Source organism: Oenanthe melanoleuca, chromosome 1A, assembly GCF_029582105.1.
Source record: "Oenanthe melanoleuca isolate GR-GAL-2019-014 chromosome 1A, OMel1.0, whole genome shotgun sequence".
NCBI classification, from domain to species: Eukaryota; Metazoa; Chordata; class Aves; order Passeriformes; family Muscicapidae; genus Oenanthe; species Oenanthe melanoleuca.
The window spans coordinates 12,775,198-12,798,412 of NC_079334.1; the positions used below are offsets into that span (position 1 = coordinate 12,775,198).

General features: G+C 40.0%; 1 protein-coding gene across 9 annotated transcripts in view; it reads right to left on the reverse strand.

Moving 5' to 3' along the window:
* The window catches only part of PRR5 (proline rich 5), an 86,261-nt gene that overhangs the window by 21,175 nt on the left and 41,871 nt on the right, over positions 1 to 23,215 (reverse strand). For 6 of the 9 annotated variants that reach the window (XM_056511752.1, XM_056511744.1, XM_056511756.1 and 3 more), the window contains 5 exons: positions 19,042 to 19,122; positions 13,417 to 13,465; positions 12,726 to 12,783; positions 7,893 to 7,984; positions 5,667 to 5,807 (listed from right to left, as the gene is read on the reverse strand). In XM_056511752.1, the coding sequence (XP_056367727.1) occupies positions 5,667 to 5,807; positions 7,893 to 7,984; positions 12,726 to 12,783; positions 13,417 to 13,465; positions 19,042 to 19,122 (421 nt within the window). The remainder of the gene's footprint in view (positions 1 to 5,666; positions 5,808 to 7,892; positions 7,985 to 12,725; positions 12,784 to 13,416; positions 13,466 to 19,041; positions 19,123 to 23,215) is intronic. The other 3 variants (XM_056511763.1, XM_056511766.1, XM_056511767.1) reach the window with 2 other exon arrangements.

The window sequence follows — 23,215 nt, forward strand, 5'->3', positions numbered from 1 at the left end:
GAGACAAAACCTTTTGTGCCAGGTACTGGTAAACACTGCTCAGGGTGCTGGTGGCACCTGGGATGGCTCAAAGCTGTGATAACAATCAAAAAGTTCATGCCACCTCCCGAGGACCCCACCTGTAATGCCCTGGGAAATTCAAAAGCTACTATTCCCTTGTGCCTTTGTCTGCCTGGGGTCATTCAGGAAATGAAATTATACTAACTGAATTAAGAACAGAAATCTGTTAAGATAAATTATGCTTAGGCCTCTCATGGAGAATTGAAGCATCATTAATTGCCTCCCTTCCTTTAATTCTCAGAATGAGTGTCCATACAGACTTCTAATGAGGTTTAATTAATTTTCCTTAAAAGTTGGCTTAGTTTAACTTTCTTCTATTCCTCCTGTAGACAATTCATGAATTACAGTATTAAATCACCCTGACTCAAAGGATTCTTGCACTGTGGGAATACTTCCTGCTAAGAGTTTTTCAACAGTTAAAATTTCTATTTTATTATTTATTTCTATTGCTATCTTTTATGCCAGATATAGCTACTAGCCTGATATAGTCTACTAGCCCAAATGGGTCCACAGAAGATGTACATTAGTTAAAACCTCCTCCCTCTCTTACTCAACAAAGTTATACAGCCTGCAATGACATGCTAATTCAGGATAAGAATAATTTACTGATTTCACTCTATTTTGGTACAGATTAAGGATTTGCCTAGCAATATACTTGTACTGGTTTTAATAGACTGGTTTCATCACTAGAGGCAAACTCCAGGAGACATTTCAGTTTAACCAGCTCTACCTGAAGATACACCTTTGGTTAAGTAACTGCTATCCTTCACAGAACTGACACATTCCCTAATGTGAGGTACTCTTAAAATGCACCATGAGTGTAACACCCAAAGGGAATCCGCACAATGCAAACTGCTTTCAAAAATAATTGTGTTTAATTGGTATGGACAAAGTTATGGCTGTGTTCTGAAAGACCATCCTTCTGCTAAAGATGAGGGACAAGATGCACATTTAAATTTCTATGACATGGTGTTCATGAGACAGGTTCACATATAACAAAGGAAAACTATACCATTTTATGTTGCTTTCCTGTTTTTCCACTGCTTAAGTTTACAAAACTGGCAACACATGGGGTTGTCAAATAAGCTAAGAGCTAGTTTTGGAGAGTAGTCTATTTGAAAAGAAAATCTCTTTTCAGGTGGCAATTGACTTATTGTCCTTCCATTGTTACAAAGAGGGTCCACATGAGTGCAGAACTATAGAGGTCTGTGGTGCAGAAGCATGGGCTAGGTTGCAGTTACTCTTGAACAAGCCCCTGCCAGTCATGAATGGCCAGGAGCTCCAACACTGCTCCCCAACCTCTGCCCATAGAGACATAACAATATGAAGAAATTCAAAATCAAATATGACAAGTTCTCTTCATCAGATGCTATGCCTTGTTAAAAATCCCAGCAATATAAATTCATTTCAGGATAACAAACCTGTGTCAATTTAACTGCAAACTGCACTTGCTGATAGAGACAATAAATAAACTAGAAAAAGAGAGAATATTGCACAGAAACAAATGCATCTACAAAATATTTTGAAGTGTGAATCTTGAGGGCCAGATTCTCAGTTTTGCATGTCTGAACACAAAGCAACAGAGGGCTCTGCCCTTTGTGCCCTGGCTGCAAGACTTCTTGCCTGACTCTTTATGTGGCTGATGCAAACAGCACAAGCAAACCACCCTTCCACTAGGAAGGAAGAAAACATCCAAATTTACGCACAACCCACAGAAAGCATAGGTTCTTGACATGGTGATTTATATTTAAATAAGGTATACAATAAGTTTATTTACTGGTTTCCTCTTTTTGTGTCTTCTAAACCAGGAACTCAGACAAAGGTAAGAAGAAATTAAAAGCATGTGGAAACTTCACACCCACACCACTTTGTTCAACCTATGCTTCAGGTCTAAAAGACTTAGTAAGAAAACCTCCCAAAAGCAACCAACACTTGTGAAAACATGTGACCACAAAGAATTGACTGCAACTGGCATCACAGTGTTACAGCACCTCTATAGCTGCAGCTTTCTGATAGCAAAGGATATTTTGTTTTTAACCACTATGCTGTCCTTAGTTTGATGTGTTGCTGCTGAGATGGAAAAACAACTCTCTGCATTTCACTTTCAGATCTTGCAATGTACTTTTCCACTCCTTTAAAATGGAAGGAACTTTGCAGAAATAACAAAAAGGTCATACTGGGCAGCTTTATGCATTTATTTTGTCTTCCTTAACAGAGAGAGACAACAGGCAAAGGAGTTCAAACGACGCACAGAGAGCCAAAGAGGAAACCACAGGTTTTATTTTTTTCGTCAGAACTTATATTTAGTGAGGCCTCATCCCCCAGCATGAGAGATACTGTGTTATGTTTTGTGAGGCCTTCTTCCAAAAAAACAAAAGATACTGTGTTGTGCTCTTCTAGTTTTTTTCAAATGTGTCAGGTCACCCTGAGAGATACTGTGAATTAAAATAATCCTGACATTAACTGAAAGATGCCGATGAACACTCTTTAATTCTTCTCTTTCAGGTTTCTCAGACCTCAGGAGAGATACTTGGAAATAAGATGCTCCAGTTTCAGCATCCAGGGTAATCTCTGACAACATACTTTGGGAAGCAAGTCATATAGTGGTACTTTTGCTCTTTGGTTCAGAAAGTTCTTTTCTAAACTCTTCCTTTGTTTACCCCTCTCCCCCCAGCACCCTCATTTTACCCAAACTGAGCTCCTGTGCTTCATTCTGTGCTGAAAAGCAGTTTTAGTTATTTTCCTTCCTTCATACAGAACTCTGCTCTTGAACTCCTTGCAACTTAAACAGGAGCATCCTGGAGGCACTTCAGCTTGTTCTGCCTGTGAGCAGCCACAAAGGATTAACATTTCAGTTTGTGCTTTGTAACTGAGTCAGGCTATGCTAGCAACTAACTCAGTTTGAGTGATACAAGGCCCTTCTTCCAAGCTGTGATGAAACTACCACTGACTGACAGAACAGGAATATCATTCCTCCCAGAGTTCTCACTTTGTTCCAAGATTGCTGGTGTGCAATTATACCAGGTTATAGCACTGGTGAGAAGTAACTTTATCGAACTGAAGAACCCAAGTCTAATAATTAACCTGAGCACTGATCTCTGCTCCTTTCAATGGAGCAGTTTCATTTCCTCTCTAAAAAATTTCCTTTTCTGTCCAATAAGGAAAGTGTCTTCTGATAAACTATCAGAACTTTTCCCCTACACCATGAGAAGCTAAAATATAATACCATATGCATCCTGCATTAGTTCCCAAAGCTCTGCCACTTTAATCCAGTCTAACAGAGTGGTGCATTTCAACCTCTGGCATTACAACTGTTGTCTTACAGAACATGAGCTATTCCTTAACTACATCACACAGTTGCATGAAGCTGTCAAGGACAAAAACAAGAAATCTCAGCATTAAGTTCAACACTTGGTCCAGAGCCAACATCACTGGCATCACCTTCTACCCATGGGAGTCTGCTCCAGTCACCAAGATTTTTATGGAAGAGGTATTCACAGTGGACACAAATCCAGATTAGACTATCAAGACATCATCTCTCAGTCCAGGAAATCAAAACCTGCAAGACCACCACGTGCTCACTGGACAGCTGAATTGCACTCTTTCAGCCCTAATAACAAATGGAGTTCAACTAAATTGAGAAAATTCCGATACGTCACTAATGTATAAAATTTGCTTTTGTTTAACACAACATTTGAGTTCAGAAAAAAGTCTTTGCTCTGGATTCCAACTACTAACACTGCTAAGTATGTAAATAGCTAGTTCCCAGATTTTCTTCTGACCTTTTCCCACAATTCCCATTAGATTTTAAACCACTAGATTAGCAGAGCTATTGCCGAGAAAAGACTTTCACCATCCCCACCACACAACCATAGGCAAAGTACACAGAAATAAACACCCAGGGGCAAATTCCCTCTCACTTGGTTATTGATTTCCATGAACAGCTTTGCAACAAGAATGGATTTGACCCTTTGGACTGAATCAGGCATCAACACTTTGGATTGCTGAGGAAAGCAGATTTGCAAAGAAAAAGTCAGGATGGTACTTAGCTGCCAGCTCACCACTGAATCCATTCAAAGCCAGATCCTGCCCACAGGCAAGACAGACTACCTATAGTAATCATAAAAAGCTTGCGACCTGTTAGTAACAATGCTGCTGAAGCCTGATTTAGAATGGGCAGTTGACCTCACACATGGGAAGAGCTGAGGCCTAAGAATATTCCTGTGAAGATTTTTGCAATGGGACTGTCTGGTGTGGAGTCTCGCAGCTGGGGTCATGGTTCAATCACTGTGAATTCCTTGATGCCTCATTACACATTTCATGCTCCATGCACCAGCTTTCCCCTGAGGCTCCTCTCCTCTCTCCAGACACTAGTTTCCATCAGACTCCCATACTGCTGTCATTGTGTCGCAATCAGCCAGCAGTTTCAAGAAGCTTCTGGAAGGTGGGGGCTATGAGAAGGGAGACAAGACCAAGCAGACATTCCTGTATGATAAGATCTTCTTCTGAGATAATCAGATTAAACACACCATTAAATACTCCAAAAAATTGAGACTGAGTTATCACTGATTTCAGTGAGAAGGGAAATCCCATTTCTTGACCCAGCAGACAGAATCTTACTCCTTTCCTCCATTTTCGAAACTGGCTGCATTAGATTATCATCTAATAATCTAGATGCTCTTCAAACAAATTCAGACACAGAACTAATTCATACTGTGATGAAAAGCAAAGAAGTATTTGTAAAAAAAATCAGAAGCCATGAAAATCTCAATTTCCTCATCCTTTAAAAATCCACTCCCGGTCGTCTCTTTCCCTTCTGCCTCATTTCTTTTCTCCACATCATACCTCATGCTTTTCTTTAATTAAGCAAATAAAAATATCTTAAAATTACCTTTTGGCTGGAATTCCTCATTTTGTTTCTCCTACCACTACACACACAGAAAACATCTAACACTGAAGGCAAATACCAGTATCTGGTCCTAATGTTTTTGTATCACCTATTTTGGTAGAATTTGGTTCCAGTGACCAATATGACTATGATTCAACCACTGTTGTATGAATTGTATATTGACTTTGATGCCTACTCCAAATGTGAAGCTTCATATTCTGAACAGCTAATGCAGAAACACCCAGCATCTAATGGAAATCATGTCAACACCACACACTTGTCAGCTTGCAAAACTTCATATTTGAAGGGCTAGCTGCAAAACAAGTCTGTACTCACACTCTCTGGATCTTATGGCATCTCTACAATCCCTACTTTTAGATATTAGGATGTTAAGATATTAGATAATTAGATAGCTTAATTATTACATTACAATTATTATTTTATTATACCATTATATGTCACATTATTATTACTATATTGTATAATTAGATATTCTATACTATACGACGTCTTATTATACTATTGGATAATTTAGACACTAGACATTAGGATATTTAGATACTAGAATATTAAGATTTAGGTATTATGACCACAGGAGCACAGGAGCCCTGGCAGTCTGGCTAAGAAGTTTTCAATGAATGAGCGAAATCAGATACTGTTTAAGAAGATTTTAGCAACACAATACAGAAAGACAGGCTGAGAAAAATACCCAATTTACCTGAAGTATTAACAGCATCTGAATAATAGATGGTGGAACTCTGGCTCTGGAACGGGATAATGCATCTTCCAATTTTATATTGAGGGTAATTATATTCCTAAAATGCAGAAGAGCCAACTGCCGAACAGACGGCTCCTTTCCCTTAGAAACACAAAGAAAGCAAGACAGATTATCAGCAGTGTGAAAACCAGTTTCAAAATCCTCTGTTCAAATTCCTTCCTCCACTCCTGAGGGATTGCAAGAATTGTAAATCTAAATGAAGCACGAAGGAAACATAACAAAGGACAGAGAGCAGCCCCCTAAGTCTGCACAGTAAATTTGATTTGGTAGTAATTAACTCCACAGATGGTGACTGCGTCTGACTGCATGTGGAGAGGATAAGGGGTTGGGGTGGGATGAGGGCTGGACAATATATGATTATTCTGCATTTTAACAGTACATCGCAAATTAGATGTATCATAAGTTAAAAAAAGGGCAGGGCTGCATTTCCATTATTTTGTAAGATTTTGAGTACTCCCTGTTTACTGTCCTCAAATTTGGCAGGAATCCTGACTCATCCCACCTGTGGATCTTCCTCTCTATACAGTTTGAGAGACTTCACAATAAGGCAGGAGCAGAGTCGAAGTTTCATATTGCATTTTCAAAGCCATCTGTTTTCAGTTCAACAATACCTTCTCACTGAGGAAAACTCCCAGCTGAAGAATACAACTGCAGCTCTGTCTGCAGAGATTAATGGCACCCGCCTTATGTAGATCTGTGAAACTGCTTTTCTTTCTGGCATTAGGCGTTTTTCGTTGAGCATACATAGCTGCACATATGCAAGGTTTGGTATTCAATTGGTGCTGACTTAAGTCTTAAATAAAGAAGCCTGATCCAACCGATTCCTTTTCACTTTCTAAATTATTTAAACTGAAGTAAAGAAGGCCCCAAATCTGCTTCAGCTGCTAATTAATAGAATTTACTAGAGCACATAAGCACCAACTGGGTTTGTGGAAGAAACGTCAGAACATGAGCAACTGGATCTATATGAATTTACATGGGACTTAGGACTCTTAAACCCCAAGGTTCCTTTGGAAATTCAAGTAATTATTTCCATCTAATAGGGGATAAGACTTGTGTCACTAAAATATTTTCAAAAGCCTCAGAAACACAACAGAGAATAGGGCTGTTTGATGCAATTTTCAAGAACAACTTAATGAGTTCTAATGTAGTCAAGTGCTTCATAAAAAAAGGCTTAGAGCCTACCTATACCTCTGTGTCCAAATATCTTGGATTTAAATTACAGGGCACTTAGAAAAATCTCCCATTGTGTTCTAGTATGTTTTTAATAACATCTTATTTCTATCACTTTAGAGCTTCTACTGGCAGCACAAGTCTTTGGGTGAAGCAACCCTGTATGTTTTCTGAGTTCTTCCCTTTCAGAATTAAATTCAGCGTGAAATAGCAGCTTTTCCTCTAAATTCATACTTGTAACTGTCTGAAAATGCAAATGGTAATACTGCTAGGATTCGGGCAATCACTTTAGGCATAAAGTGCACTTGAAAAAATGGGAGAGGGTTTCTGAAGTTTCCCCAAATATATTCAGGCACCAAGTTCCCACTACAATCTGTAGGCATCCATGAGCAACCGCAAAGATCACTTGAACCTGTCTGGTACAGATTTCTTTGAGACTTCAGTGATAAACAATACTCTCTGGCTATCACCACATTAGAAGATCAAGTATCTATTGTGCATCTAAAATTAATGGAGTCAAAATCTGTTCTCATCTGAACTGGTCAAACTCTATTGACTTCTGCTGTCCACTTACCATAGCACAGAATTTGATCTCAGAAATACAGTTCCTTTTCAAAAGAGATACTTCAGACAAAATTCACATTTCAGAGAAGGAAATAAATTTAATTCAACACAACTCCACTTATTTCACCGTGCAACACTTCAGTTTATCATTAATAACCTTTTTTGACTTTTAATGTGATTGACAGATGGACTAACTAGCCTCCCTGCACTCCACTTTTGTTTTAAAAGTTCCCCTTCATCTTTTCCATGCAAGCACTTCAAACCATTTGCGTAAGTAACTTATTTGCATGATATGACTAAACAGAACAGCTGCACTGGGAGGTTGGCCCAAGGAGAAAGAATTAAGGATTGTTTCCATCTGCTGATGAACCTGTAAAGTAGCTTTTTCCAGTTTTTCAAGATTCTATGATAATAGAGTAATTTTTTCACCTGCACAGGATAGAAAATAGCCTGCAGCATGGGCAGGACATCACTGAAGAAAAAATCCCAGGTTTCAGCTAAGGTATCCAGTAGTTTCTGCCCTGCAAAAACACAAAACAAACTAGTGAAGTTTTGGTTGAATCAGCTAGCTGCAAAAATTAAAACAAGCAGGAAATAATGTGAGTCTGCTACTATATATTAAGATGAATCATGTAGCAGCTCCTATTAATAATATGGAATTGATTTTCCATAGTGGTGTATCAGATCCTTCCATATTTTTATCTTTTCAGGTGACTCATCTAATGTTCTTAATAAACTCAGAGAGTCTGAGGTTACTCAGGAAAACCCTGTGAAGAATAAAGAGTAATAGCCCAGGTTATGTCCCCCTCTTGCAGTAATGTTTGCTGGGCAGGACCATGGAGGAGAGCAGAGGGAAAACACAGCCGGTTAAATGTGGAAGCATTCCTGCAGAGGAATTTACCCCACTGTGCTCCCTCCTGCCTTTCAAGCTGCAGGGCAGTAGAGCAAAACACACTCTGTGGAGATGCTCTGTAAAGCATCCTGTCAAACTGATCCCTTGTAACTTTTCCACTGTTCCATTTTCCACTTACAGAGAAAATCTCACCCAAGATCCATGGAAAAGAACAATCATGTTAGAGCTCTAATTTTTACTCTAACTTTCAAGCAATGCAGTTAGAATTTGCTATGGGGTAAGTTCCCCATGGTCCTCACAACAAGGCCACCTTCATGTCCACTTCTTCCCAAGCTGCAGCCCCCTGGAATCCTCCTGAGTGGGAATATGAAGAAGCTCTGGGCAGGTTGTACAACCAAGCTGAACACTGAGTTCCTCATAGAATACAGAGGCAAAGGCAGGAGCCAAGATCTAGAGAGGAAATCTGGTTCAATAAGGAGGGTTCTGGCTTCAGATCCCTGTCCCCCAAATGGTCCATGTGACCTTTACCATCCTTATGCCACCAACCCAACTGTAAGAGGAGAGCAATGCCCCTGCACCTCCATCAGCAACTCTCATGGAGATAAAGACATCAGAGATTCTGACCTATTCAGACAAGACAATATGACTTACCAGGAGGCAAATTCAGTAGCAATCAATCAGTCAATCAATCAATATTACTACTGGTGTCAGAATGTGATACTATTCTTAATTTTTGTATTAGAGCATTACTTTGAGTCTCACCCAGGGAGTATTTTGCCCAAAATTACACACACATCACAAAGCAATTATGCACGAAAGCACTGACACTGCTAACCACACTCAAAGTTACCAACTGCCAATCTTTACTATGGGATACTTGATCCCCTTGCCTTTTTAAACACATGATGAATAGCATCAGCTCTGGTGAACCTGCAACTCCTGAATTATTTCCAGGCTGATGACTTTAAGTGCTTTCAGTGACAGATGTGGATCACTACGCTATCCTGCAGCTGCTGGCCTGTGGAACACACCAAGGTCTTATTTTCAGCAGAAGTTCTCTCTGTCCTGTACAGTCATGCAAAAGACTGAAAAGGGTGTTCTCTGTTTCCATTTTTAAAACCTTTTAAAAAATCTGTTTTTCATTAGTTCTAATGAAATACAGCAGGGAACCAAATCCAAAAATTTCTAGCAGCTGTAGCAGTAGAATTAATAATAACAACGATAGCAGTAATAGTAAATAGCAACAGCAATAGTAATAGTAACCGTAATAGTAATAATAAACATGTGTTGGTTTTGGCTGGGTTAAGTTTTATTTTCTTCCCAGTAGCTGGTAGTGGCTGGAACAGTGCTGATAACACAGGGATGTTTTAGTTATTGCTGAGCTGCACATGCAGGGAGCCAAGGCCTTTTCTGCTCCTCTGTCACCCCACCAGGGAGGAGGAGGGGTACCAAGAGCTAAGAGTGGACACAGCAGGACAGCTTTTCCCAGCTGGCCACAGGGACATCGCAGACCATATGGTGTCATGTCCCCAGCATACAGAGCTGGGGAGAGACAGAGGAAGGCAGGACATTTGGAGTGATTGTTTGTCTTCTCAAGTCACCATGGTGCATCATGTGAAGTGAGTGAGTGGCTCCATGGGGAAGAGCTGGTGGCTGGGGTTAAACCACAATAACCTTGCATTTTAATATCCAATACTAGCGCCTGAAATACCAAAGTGCTTCCAAGATATAAATCAGATCATGAAGGAAAAGCCCAACCACTACACCCTGAAGGCAGAGTTTTAAAGAGTTAAATTTAGTTCAAGTTAAATTTAGTTCTAGTTCCCACAAGGTGACGTTAAAAGCCCTTATGAATCTGGTCCTTTTCAAATCTTGCTGCTAGAGCGGTATGAAGTAAATTACCTCTGTTGAGGTAAACATGCCTTTATCATCACGCACTTATTCCATCTTGTGGGCGGCTTGTTTTGAGATGTAATGGATTTCTGTACAGCAATTCAAAAAGGCTGCAGAGTTGAATGACTTAGGTGGGAAGGCCTTTTATTGAGGGCTGTGTAAGAATTCCTGATTTGTTGATGATGAGCATCTTTCACATGAAGGAATGTGACTTACATGTGCTATCAAGGATAGATCCTCTCCTTACTGTCAGGCAAAGATTTCTACATTTAGCGTAAACATTTGCTGGATTCCTGGAAAGTGGGTTACTCTAAATACTCATTTTTATGAAGCACAATAAAGTCAATTTTGTACGGCATAAAAATGCATTTGTTATTTTTCATAGGGCTTTTAAAAGTTAATTGAAACTCATGAAAGAAATATAATAAGAAAATTCTTCCCTTTGAGGGTGGTGAGGCCCTGCCTCAGAGAAGCTGTGGCTGCCCACTCTTGGAAGTGTCCAAGGACGGATTGGACAGGTCTTGGAGCAACCTGATCTTGTGGAAGGTATCCCTACCCATGGCAGGGGGTGGATCAGGCCTGAGATCTGAGGGCAGGACTGCTGCTTCTGCAGACCCAGGAAGCAAGCCCTGCTCAGAATGGGAGCTCCAAGACTTCCATACTTCCAATTCTGTCTCGGGTGTTTTGAGAACCATGGAGCCACTGAGTACAGGATGGACTTTGGGGCAGGGCTGCATTAGCTCCCAATAAACGTAAATTCCAGCCTTGGAAAGTCCACCAGCAACTTCCCAGGAAAGCTGTGTGTCAGAAACACCTCTGCTTCTGAATCAGATGCCTGAATTCCTACTATCCTCCTGTAACTTGCCAGTTTTAGGGAGGTAACATTTCTGATCACAGACTTGGAAAACACATGACCAGTTTAATTCTCATCTTACCAGAATTTCTGACCATATCTTAAGGGACAACCACAAAATGATACACTAAATCAAAAACCAAACTAAGTTTAAAATCAACAGCTTGCTGAGATTTGGTATTTCCTAAACATGGTCCTATATTTGAAAGCCCTTTAGTGGTCACACATTTTAGGTTTTCATCTAAGCTTTGATCTCAAACATCAGATACAGTATTTTTGATTTTCAAGCTGGTAATACTAGGAAAAAAAAAAGGATTGGACTTTGATAGGTCTGTATCTCATTTGCTGATTTGATACTTATAAAACTACTTCCTTTGTGATTTACACAGCAGCTATGAAGGCCTTGCAATCCCTACAGCTCCCCTTGTGCTCTCCAAACTGACCATGGAATTTGGAATTCGGCTTAAGGACTTTCACTACTTTTTTGTGGGCTTTGGGGTTTTTAATGTGATATTGGTTCTCTTTTTGCAATGTTCGGGGCTATTGTCTGTCCATCAGAAAAGCCTGATTCCATAACACTACCTTTATCTGATCAACTGTACTGTCAGTAATGAAAGGCCACACCCAGGATTTATATATAGCTGAGACTAATGGAAACAGCTGTCTCCAAGCTCCCACTTAAGTAGTGTATTTAGACTAAGTGACAATATGACTACAGCTTCAGAAAAGGAAAGATGCATTTCTTTAAAACTGCCTTCCCTACCCAAATATCTTTAAAATGTTTACATGGGCAATAATTCTTGAAGTTATTATGAAACCTTTTCACCATCTGATGTATAGAATAACAGAATCATTTGGGTTGGAAAAGACCTCCAAGAGCATCAAATCCAACCATGAACCCAGCACTGCTAAGGCCATCTCTAAGCCATGACCCCAAGTGCCACACCTGCATGGCTTTTAAATATCTCCAGGGTTAGGGACTCCACCATTGCACTGGGCAGCCTGTTCCAATGCCAGAACAACTCTTTTGGTAAAGAAATTGTTTTCTAACATGCAATCTAAACCTCCCCTGGCACAACCTGGATGCCAAATCTAGGACAAGACAGCATATTTAACAACACATCTAAACACCACATAATAGCATAAGACAAAATACTGGTGACTGTAAACCAACACACCAGGTGGAGGTTTATCCTTGATTTTACTTCCAGAGATGGCACCTCCAGAAAGTGTAGACAGTTAAATGGAGCCTTGCCTTTAAAACAAGAGAGACAGTGCCTGACATCATTTATGTCAGCACAACTCCAGAATAACTCTTAAAACAAGTACAGCATTATTTTGGACTCAGATACTTAAACTAACTGGGATCTTTGTGTTTAGTTTATTGTTTATTACATATTTCAATCCATTTTCACTTTTCCTGAGTGGGATATAGCTGAAGGAGAAGGAAGTGTCCTTGCTGGAGGCAATCCTTCCCTGACTCCCTCAATGCTGCTTGAGGCAACCACCTCCCCTTTATGAAGGTTAATGACCCAAGAACAGACTGTGGGAATGACATGCCAATTCATAGTCCCAAAAAGACAGTGGAAAGCATGCTGGTGCCTCCAGAGAGCGTTTGTTAAAACACCTGTGACATACACAGCCATGCTAAAATCCAAGTTACCTTCATAAAACCGGATCTTGTCCCTTAGGATCACCATGCCTTTTGTGAGCAGCTGATTCTGTAAATAAAACACAGAATACATTTACTCCATTCTGTACTTTCCTACAGCCATCATATTTCACATTTTGTTCAATCTTAACTTTCGACAGTGAAAATTTTTTATTTTAAAAATTAATCATTAAAGGACTCTTGCTTTATCCATCTTATTTAAATCACTTTGGACACTTGTGAAATGATGCTATAATCACCTGCTGCTTTTAGGACAAAGGATGTATTTTGTGCAGTACAAAGTACTTCTCAAATGACTTCAATGACTTCAAATGACTGACCTACAAAACATGTACTTAGACAAGCAGGCTTCAGCAAATAGCCTTTCCTAGTAACTCTACTGCAATGAACTTCACTGGTTTACTCAAGGACTTCAATTTTAAGCTAAAAAACTGTCTCAAACCTCAAGAAATACAGCAATGACCCACAGAAAACACAGTGACAGGTTAGGCTTTCACTAACTATATGGATGTATATAAAATCCAAATCTTAATAAATCATTAATTTCAAAAACACAGAGAAGTCAGTGGACATCTCTGAATGGTTACAACTGTCTCCAGGTCATAATTTAGAGTGGGCAAAAATTATTTTTCTCAGTAACATAAAACAGAATTGGATTTAAATAAAGAAAACACAGGCCTACCTGCAGATACTCAGTGAAAAATGACCCCAGTTCTGTTTTCAGTAATTGCCTGCATTAAAAAGAGCAAGAAAAGAATCTGTGTAATCAGCAAATCACATTGGCTGTGCACTGATGAATGAGGGGAAGTCACTAATAGCAAATCACTTTTGAAGCAAATTTTGTAGCCAATACACTTTTTGTGTATGAGCACAGAGACTGCCATTAATGACTAACTACAAAGAGAACAAACAGGGTCAAGAATATCAATACTCAAACCAGCATTTCTGCGTGTTGAAAAATATTTGCTATCATTTTAGATGCCTCAATTGCACATCTGGAAGGAAAATAAAATTTGATGAAAAGAGGATGCTTTCCATTCTACATCCACTCAGGAGACTAAAGACAGCTGAAGTTTCATATAGTTTCAATGAAAAGGAGGTAGGAATTTAACAGTTTAGCTCCGCCTTTCATGATTCCTCTACACTAAAATCTACAAAGCAACCTCAGAGAGCAATTGAAACTCACATGCAAAATAAAATCCCACAAAGTCCCAAATTCAGAAACTGAATTCAACTCACTCCAAATAAGCCTGTTTGTATCCAGATAAAATTCGCCACATGGCTAAAAAGCTTTGTTATTTAAATCTCACATGCTGGATGCTAGATAATACTTCTCTTCAGTCAGGTCACTATTTAGATGCATAAACAATAGCTTGGACCTTACAGAAATGTAGCCCCAGCTGGGTTTTCTGAACACATCTAAATCTCTTTTGAAAACCTGTCTGCGTGACCATGTCAAGTCCCATGAAGTAGTGATGGCAAACATGACTTGAAATCTAAACACTCACTTCAATTAGGGTAATTATGTGAATTATACATTCAACAGCATGTCATCTATCCCTCTGTGTTGTATCTTTAACTGAAAACTGATTAATCAAATTATTTAACAAGTAAACAAAGAGATATCAAGCCAAATCCAGCATATCCCTATATTCTGTGAAAGTCTACAGAACTTGATTCTGATGTTCTTACAACACATGCTTTAGCACAGCCTCTTGAGATCTCCTGCAAGTTCAGGAAAGACAGGAGCATGTCAGTCTTGAGGAGGCTGAAATATGGTATCTTGGTTTATTTACCCTTAAGCACATGTCCACATTGACCTCACAGCTCTGGAAGGTCTAGGCAGAAATTAAAAAAAAAAAAATAAACAGAAGGAACGGCATTTTCAGATGTTTCTAAGCAAAGTCCTTTTCAGCTAGAAATCTGATTAATTTGGACAAACTACTCATGGACAGAAGTTCTGAAAGCAAGCTGAGGCATTATCCACAGGCATACCCATGTCATGAAGAGCTATTAGGTCACCAGCCCCCTCAGCATGTGGCTGTAATGTGTGGAGGGGACAGCTCTGGTAGCTCCCTGAGACTCTGCCCTCAACACCAGCATTGACAAGCCCTTGGCAGGGGTTAAAAGCCACCTCACTCAAAGGCTGCTCAAGTTCCTGTGCCTTTAGAGAAGTCAAAGAAAACTAGGTTGTGACAGGCAAATTGTAGCACGTTCACTCCAAGTGGAGATTTACTGTCCAGTGAGGTGACTTTTTCCTAGATCACAAGTGATGACAACAAACGTTCATTTTACTTTGCCATGGATAGAGAGATTATTTTTAGGCTGAACTAACAAGAAAGTTGCAGATTTGAATTCTCCTATGAGAGTGACTATTTATTCTCATGTATCTCTTCGTGCCTCTGTTTCAAGAAAATACTGGTATACTTTATACTGACAGGTTTTGCTTAGTTTTCTACCCTCTCCTCAAGGTAGCTGCTCCAGATGGATTCCTCACAGTCTTGAAGAGGTGATGTGCAACTACCTTCTCTTTTAGTATTTTAGGTTCCTACTGATAAATTCTGGTAGGTCAGGAAATAAAAATGTATATTCTACTTATCCAACAGCCAGCTCTCTGATAAAACAAGATCCCACCACATCTCCATTTTTTCAACTGATATCAAACAACCAGCTTGTAGGTAATTATATGTGCTGGACTGCCCCACACCAGGCAGCTCTACACCTACATTAACATCTGTTTACAGGGCAGAAGAACTGACAGCACAATTCATGCATTTTGCTTTTTGAATCCCTAATACTAAAGATATTTCAAGCTACTTAATTAATTCCTAGTGAAACAGTGAGGTCCTTCGGCCGAATCAGAACACTGGTGTTTGATATTCTTTATATATATTCATTCAAAAGAGATCCACAACAAAACTGGATCCAAGACATTGCATGCAATTTCTTTTTCATCCTTCCTAATTTCCTTTAACAAACACAGTTAGGCCATCAGATCCTGGATAATTTCAATTACTGACCAACTTTATCTAGATGTGTGGACATCATAATGGAATCCAGTAAAAATCTGACTAAACCTAAAGGAGATCCCTGACCAGAGAGCAGATCTTATTACAAGTACATCTGCATTTTAAAGCAGGTATTTTGCACTCCTAAAGCTTCTCTATCACTGCTATCAGGTCTTCATTGCCTGTTTAATGACTTAATAAATTCAGATGGTAACACGAATTCCCTTAAAATGTGCTAAAATAGCTCCTGACTTTTTCTCTTCCCTGATGCTACTTCATTTGTTCATTTTAAAATTAACTCTTGCAACATTACTCAGAATGGAAAGTGTAACACTGCATAATAGATGCTAAATTAAGTTAACTGAAGCAAACAAGTGATTTTACTGGGTTTGAACTCTGGCTGCAAAAGAGGAAATGCCACTAAAATGTGCTTTGCTTGCATCACATCAGTATCCTGAAACTCAGAAAAGAGGCAGCTATAAATATGCATTAGCTTTAATACAGGACATTTCGCTTTCATTGTGTTTCCCTTTGCCTCTTTTTCTTCTTTGCTTTAAAAGTGGTCAAAATGAACACTCTGAAATTACATATGGCACATTAAATGAAAAGGGAGAAAACACTATTTGATTATTAATATTGCAGACATGGACCAAGAGAAAACTAAACATATGCATGGAGATTTTTATTACTAGACTTTTGACTCAATATCCTAATAAATCACCCAGTAAAGGCCCAGAAGAAGGAATGCACAGGCCACATGCTGGTGATACTCCAGATGCTGGGACTTTACTGTGCTTCATCAGCTTTAGCAGAAGAATTCAGGAGTCCTAGCAGTGTGAGAGGAACTCAACTCCCACATGGTTTTATTGCAATAGGGAATCTGTGGGTAGTGTATATAATTTCATATTTAAGGTCACTTTTTAATGCCACAGGAATGGTGTGAAAAGGCATTGGTGTAAACAAGTGACAGCTCTTACGAGCCAAACTTAAAACAAAAAGTAAATGGTACTGTACAGATTTGTACCCACTGATGTTTCCTTAAATAATCAGGGTTCAAAACCTTGAGATGTGTGTTCAGAAGTTTTACATATTTAATTGCACGTATGTGACATACGGTAGTTGAATATACATGACATTCCTGAATCAAAACAATGGAGTGCAAATATTGTTCAAATATTTACACTTGATCTGTGAGTCAACTTAGATATTCAGGGGTTTATTATGAAAAATATTCCAGAATCTCTTCTAATTCAAGTGGTAAAGTAAGATAACTTCTTTTACTGTCCTGTAACTATTCAAAAAAGTTAACTATTTAATATTAGCCATTTACCTGAATGCTGCCACACTTGAATTCTGCCCAGTGGAAATAATGGATTTGCTTCTTAATTTGTATTCGTGGGAAAATGCATCTAATACAATCGTAAGGCAAGTGTACACTTGTCCCACTTCATTTACGTATCAGGTATTTTTGCACTCAATAATAACATTAATCCGAAGAAAGTTATTTTGAAATAAATAACAAAAGCAGGAAGACAGGTACTTTTTGCATGTGTCAAATCAGTAATTTCATCATCAGCTCAGGCTTGAGGCACCAGGCATTCTCCCTGAAGTGAGCTATCAGCTGAGATACCAACAAAGCAGCATTATCCCTACCCGAACAAAAAGAAATGGCCCTATCAAGTGTCAGCAAAGCTGTTCATAAAAGGGAAAAAAAAAAAAGATCAGTGTATTTCTAGTCAGCTTGCCTGTTCAGCCATATGAAATGCTCAATTCAACTCAACTATGTTACCAAGCATCCTTGGGGTGCAGGGTTTATAGCCAAGTAAATTAAAGCAAAATCTGGGCACATTTCTATCTATTTGTTGCTTCATACTAGATTATATTTGTCTGACACATCGGCAGAAAATTTTTCCTCTCCTGTCCCTCACCAGCAGATGTGCACATTAAAAGAAATGCATTGGGCCAAGATATCTTAGTCCAGAAGTACCATTTTTTGTCATTTAGATAAAGCTGAAGAATCCTAACAGCACCTACAATAATAATAATTAACCATTATTCCAGTAAGTAACTCAACATGATTGATTGATCATGCTAACTGACAGACATCCTGGAAAAGCTATTCTTTGTATGTAATTTTCTCACTAACAAAGTAAAAAATAACTGAAGAGTAAGCTTATTTTAATTTCAAAAAGAGCGAACACAGGCCAAATATCATCTGGCTGGACTTTTCTGAAGATATTTTCACAATTAAAGGAACCAGACTGGGCCAACTATCCCAGACTGGGAATCAGACGGGGCAGATAAACCCAGAATATTTAGTATATTCAGTATATTCTGGGGAATATACTGAAGAGTCAGACTCCAGTGTCCAGCCAGAGGAGCAATAAGCAGTAGGGAAAAGGGAATAACTAAAGATCATTTCTGAAGACAGCTAGGGAATGTAATAAGCTATCTGTCTTTTGTAACTGCAGATTCCTTTCCACCATTTATTTTATAAAGCATTGGACAAATTTCTATAAGTAAATCTGCTACCTTGCCCTTGCCAGTGAGAGGGTTTGGTAAGTAATAAGAAGTGCTGAAAAAGTAGTAAAATGTGAATGTAAATCCAAATATCAGCTTATATCTTGTAAATTTTCTTTTCAACTGTAACTTAACTCAAATGGTAGGATTTTGACTTTTTTTTAAGGGAATAAAGTTCTCATTATACATCTCACTGGCCTACAGTTAGGCTGTTGCAGACAGTATCATCAGAATACAGGAAAAAAAGTTTGAAGCATAAACAGTGTTACTCAGGCCATGATATTTGACAGGACAGCTTTTCACTTCACATACGTTCATGCTGTGTGGAAGGAGCAGCAGATCTAAGGGACCACCAGGCAGGACATCTTTCCTTAACATGTCTCACTGAGACCTGGAGGCTTTACCTCCTTCATGGATGCAAGGGAAGCAGCCCAGAGTGGCACCTCTGGAAATTACCAGTATCACTGCAATACGGCTGAATCACTAGAGGGGCCCAGGTTTTCCCTTCCTTAGTTTTAAACCAGCACATCAAGAGAGACTCTGAAATAAAACCCTACTGCTCAGGGCTGAATTCCTCCCGCAGAAGGAGGGATCAGCTCTCACACACAGTGAGATATTGACACATCTGCAGCAGTGATTACTGAGACAAAATGGACTGTGCTGGTCAAAACTGCCACTGGGAGAGAACCTTAATGCTCTGCAGAAGCTGTGGAGGGCAAAGGCGGGCAAACAGTACTGAGCATCTGGCTGAGAACACCTTGCGCGGCTGAGTCTCTTACCTGACTCCTTCATTGAGGTTGTACAGCTCATGGTCTGGGAGACCCTTACGCTGGAATACCGCTATCACTCCATTGTGGATACTGAAAGAGGACATGATGAGTCATTAGTGCCCAGTAAGATTTTAGAAGGGTATCACCTCACAACTATCCTAGCTATTCTGTCTAGACATTTCAGGACCTTTTAAAAGTCATAGCTGACTTCTAGTACTCCCAGATGCCTAAAATGAAATTGCTGCCTAGAAAATAGATAAATCATCTTCGAAAATCAGTTTTTTTTGATTTGTTACTTCACTTTTTGAACTCAGTGATTTCAATAGCTACACATCTGAAATCAGTAATTTCAAAAACTTAGGCCAATATTTTCAGGTACTTTACGTATGTCAACTATGGCTTTTAATACATTCACATATTAAGTATATTTGAAAATACCATTTTTATCTCTGTCACTGCAGAGACAATTAACTGCTTTCATTGCACTGGAGTCTGTGCAAGGCAGCAGCGATCAGCTTTAGAGCTCTGGAAATGAGGACAAGGACCAGATCTGCCCATCCTGGAGGTACAAGGGTGTGTGGTTGCTGTGTCTTGTCAAGAAGAGCTAAAGGTGGTTGGTATCCGTTCAAAAGGTCTCCAAGGGGAGTAAGCTTCATCCCCGCAGTGGAAGAGCTTATCATGGAATCACAGGATGGTCCTGGGTTGGAAAGGACCTAAAGATCATCCTGTTCCACCCCTGCCATGGGCAGGGACATCTTCCATTAGAGCAGATTGCTCCAAGTCCCACTGAACCTGGCTTTGAATCCTTCCAGGGATCCAAGGGCAGCCACAGCTTCTCTGGGCACCCTGTGCCAAGGCCTCGCCACCCTCATAGGGAGGAATTCCTTCCTAATATCCAATCTAAACCCACTCTCTGTCAGTTTGAAGACATTCCACCTTGCACTGTCAGCACATGTCTTTTTACAAAGTCTTTCTCCTCCTTTCTTGTAGGCTCCCTTCAGGTGCTGGAAGACTTGGTCAGCCCTGGCCTCATCCAGGGCCAGATCCAGCTGCATGGGGCTGCTTCCACTGCAAGGGGATGTCACTGCAGGAGCTATGCCAGGCAGCAGCAGAGTGCCTTGGGAATGTCAGTGTCCACATTAAATAAGACAGCTCCTTTCAATGCCAGCTGGGAGCAGAGAACTGGCTAGAAGGTAAACTCAAAACTGTTCACTGAGAGGTTCAAAATGCAGGCACACAATAGCAAAAAGATGCACTACCAGAAAAACTCAGCCACCTTCATCTAAGGACAAAGGAAACTAAAAGTGGCAGGTGAAGAGTCTGACCCGCTGTGGAGAAATACAGATACAGACAGAAATAAGAACCATTATCCTCATCTCTCTTCTGTCCTTTGAAGGTGTTTCCAAGGCCTTACACACAACTGCTTCCATAGCAGTCCCTCTTTTCCCCCTACATCTGCAAGCACAGACATACATTCACAATCTTACCCAGATTATTTTGGCTGCCTCATATAGACACACTCAATTTATGATTATTTGAAAATTGGCAGATAAATGTCTCAGGTATACAGTGAAGTGACTTGGGTATCTTAATATTATGAGTAATATGGTAAGTAAGATTAACGTAGTGAAGAAAACAAGCAGTCTTTTCACACTCTTCTGATTCAGAAATGAACTTTGCAATGTTCCCTGCCAAACTTCTGCAGAGAAGAATGACTAAATAGCTCCTAAAAGGCAATGTACTCTCTCTCTCTCTGACACCCCTTTCTAAATAAAGGGAGAGGTCTTCCTCTCCAGATTAACAGGTCCATCATTATTCCTCAAAAAAATAAGGGAGGGCAAGCTTTTTTATCCAGAATTAAAGGGGACATGCTGTGAGCATTGAACTTATTGTCTGTATAGCAGAAGAGGATCTACATAAAACATCCTAGCAGGGAACTTTTTAATCTGCCTGGAATCATCCTTGTAGTGAGGGACTTGTCTGCAAAACAAGTCTCGGCCTCATTAAGTTGACCACTGGCCTTTCCTTCCCATCACAGACAGCAGCGCTTGTACGGAGGGTGCAGGACACAGCCCCTGCCTGCAGGTTATGTGGGAATAGCACTGGAACTGGCCCTCCCCACTTGCTCAGACACAGAGGAGTCAGAATAACCGGGATGCTGTTGGTGGCCTCAGTTTGAAAAGTTTGTTTAAATTTTCTAAGTTATCTTAAGCCAATGAAAAACCAAACCCAGACCTTGCTTAAATCAATGGGTTTCTATAACAAGCGATTGTTTAAAAAGATTTCGTCAGAATGGTTCAGCCTTTTGGTGTAAAGAAAAGTCCTTGATGCTTGAGGTGGGTGGATCACTTTACCTGTGCCTGCAAGCAGCTTTCATTGAGGCTTAAGTCAGTAATGTACATAATTAAACTTATATTGCAATAGTTAACCTGAACTGAAAATGTCTTGTAAACTCCCTTCTCTACCTCTTTTACAACATGAAAGTTAATAATGGATGCACTCATGCACTAATATTACTGTGAACACCTTCTCTGTAGTTGCTCTGTGTAAAAATGTGTGCACAGGAACATGGTACTGCAGGGAACAAAAAGAGTCCAACAGAGCCCAAAACACACTACAGAGCAGGCTTGCTGGAGAAGGGGAAATCAGGATGTAAAAACTGAAGAGACCAGGTTTTTTGGGGGATTGCCTTTAGAATGACTACAAAATGTTAGACAGCTCCAGCAATGTATTGTACTTATCCATCCCATGGGAGCTACAGATTGCCAAAGAAAATTAGCTACAACCAAGGCAGCACTCACAGTCACAAAAATCAACTCAGGAGCCTAAGAAACTTCATCTCGTTTGAAAGACAACTCATTCCACATTTGACTGGACCTCCAGAGGAGGAGGTGGCTCCAGCTGACCAAAACATGGAGAATGGCAACTTCAGCACACACAGCATAGACTTCTCCCACCATTAGCTTCACCACGAAGGGATCTGGAAGGTGTAAATCTGGAGCACAGAGCTGGATGCATGCTGATGGCACTCCCAACCAGCCCAACAGGGGCAGAGGTCAAGGTGGGCAGGGCGGGGTGGATTATTCTGATTTTTGCATAGCATCCATCTATTATTGGCTACTGACAATTTCTGGCAGAGAAATTTTTCTGGCAAAGCAGCAGGAAAACGTTGACATTCCATAAACATCACACAGATAATTTCAGTTTTTTAAAGTAGTCACTGCGTTTGTGTGCAAACAACACAGGTGCAAATATCACTATGACTTTTATGTAGTGTTTGCAAATTCCCCCCTGCTCAGAGCTCCAGGTGAAGTCCAGGAGAAAAAACAATGCTGTGTGACTAATCACACCCTCTGACTATCTACCAGGCAGTTAAAGACATTTTCATTTCAAAGGAGACAAAATTAGTTAGGGCAATTTTCCTCTGCACAGTTACATGATCAGATAATTAACAATAATTAACCTAATATACTTCAAAACCTTCTGGAAGATACCCTTGGTCCAGAGTAAAACATAATTTTTCTGATTTAGCTTAATCGAATTGGGAAGAGCCCATTTTCAACACAGCTTCAGTCCAGCTGCAACTCCACCAGCTTTCCATGAGGCCTTGACCCTTCCAAAATAAGCTTATGTATGCTAGTTCCCTTAATGTTCCTGGAATTTCTACCCAAGGTAAGGCAACCTGGAAAGAGGGATAGGCTGCAATTAAGCATTTGGTCATACAAGTGAAAATAAGCTGGTCTGGAAAGCTCCCTCTTCAAAGAGTTTGGGAGGCATTAGTTCACTCACTTCACCAACTATAATCACTGCTCTTACAGACCAAGAAATTGAGACAGAGAGGTGAGGGGATTACCTGGAGGTGTAACTAAGAGTTAGTATCTCCACGGACTATAGAACAAAGACTGGTCTCCTGCATTCAAGGAAGTGTAAGTTTTTCTGGAGGGCTCTGGGGAGCAGCAATTCCCTACCATCATCATCACCTTTTGTTACTGTAGTCACAGCTGGACAATGCTCCATGGAGAGCAGTGGTGGCTGAGCCTGTGGGAAGTCTCCTTCACCAGCCCTGTTCTCCCTCCCACCCCACAGTGAGATTCTGTCTGCCCCGCATGCACACAGAGCACCAAACATTCCACAGAGGGCTTCAAATAAAGGACCAGGAAAAAAAGGGTGATCCTCAGACATG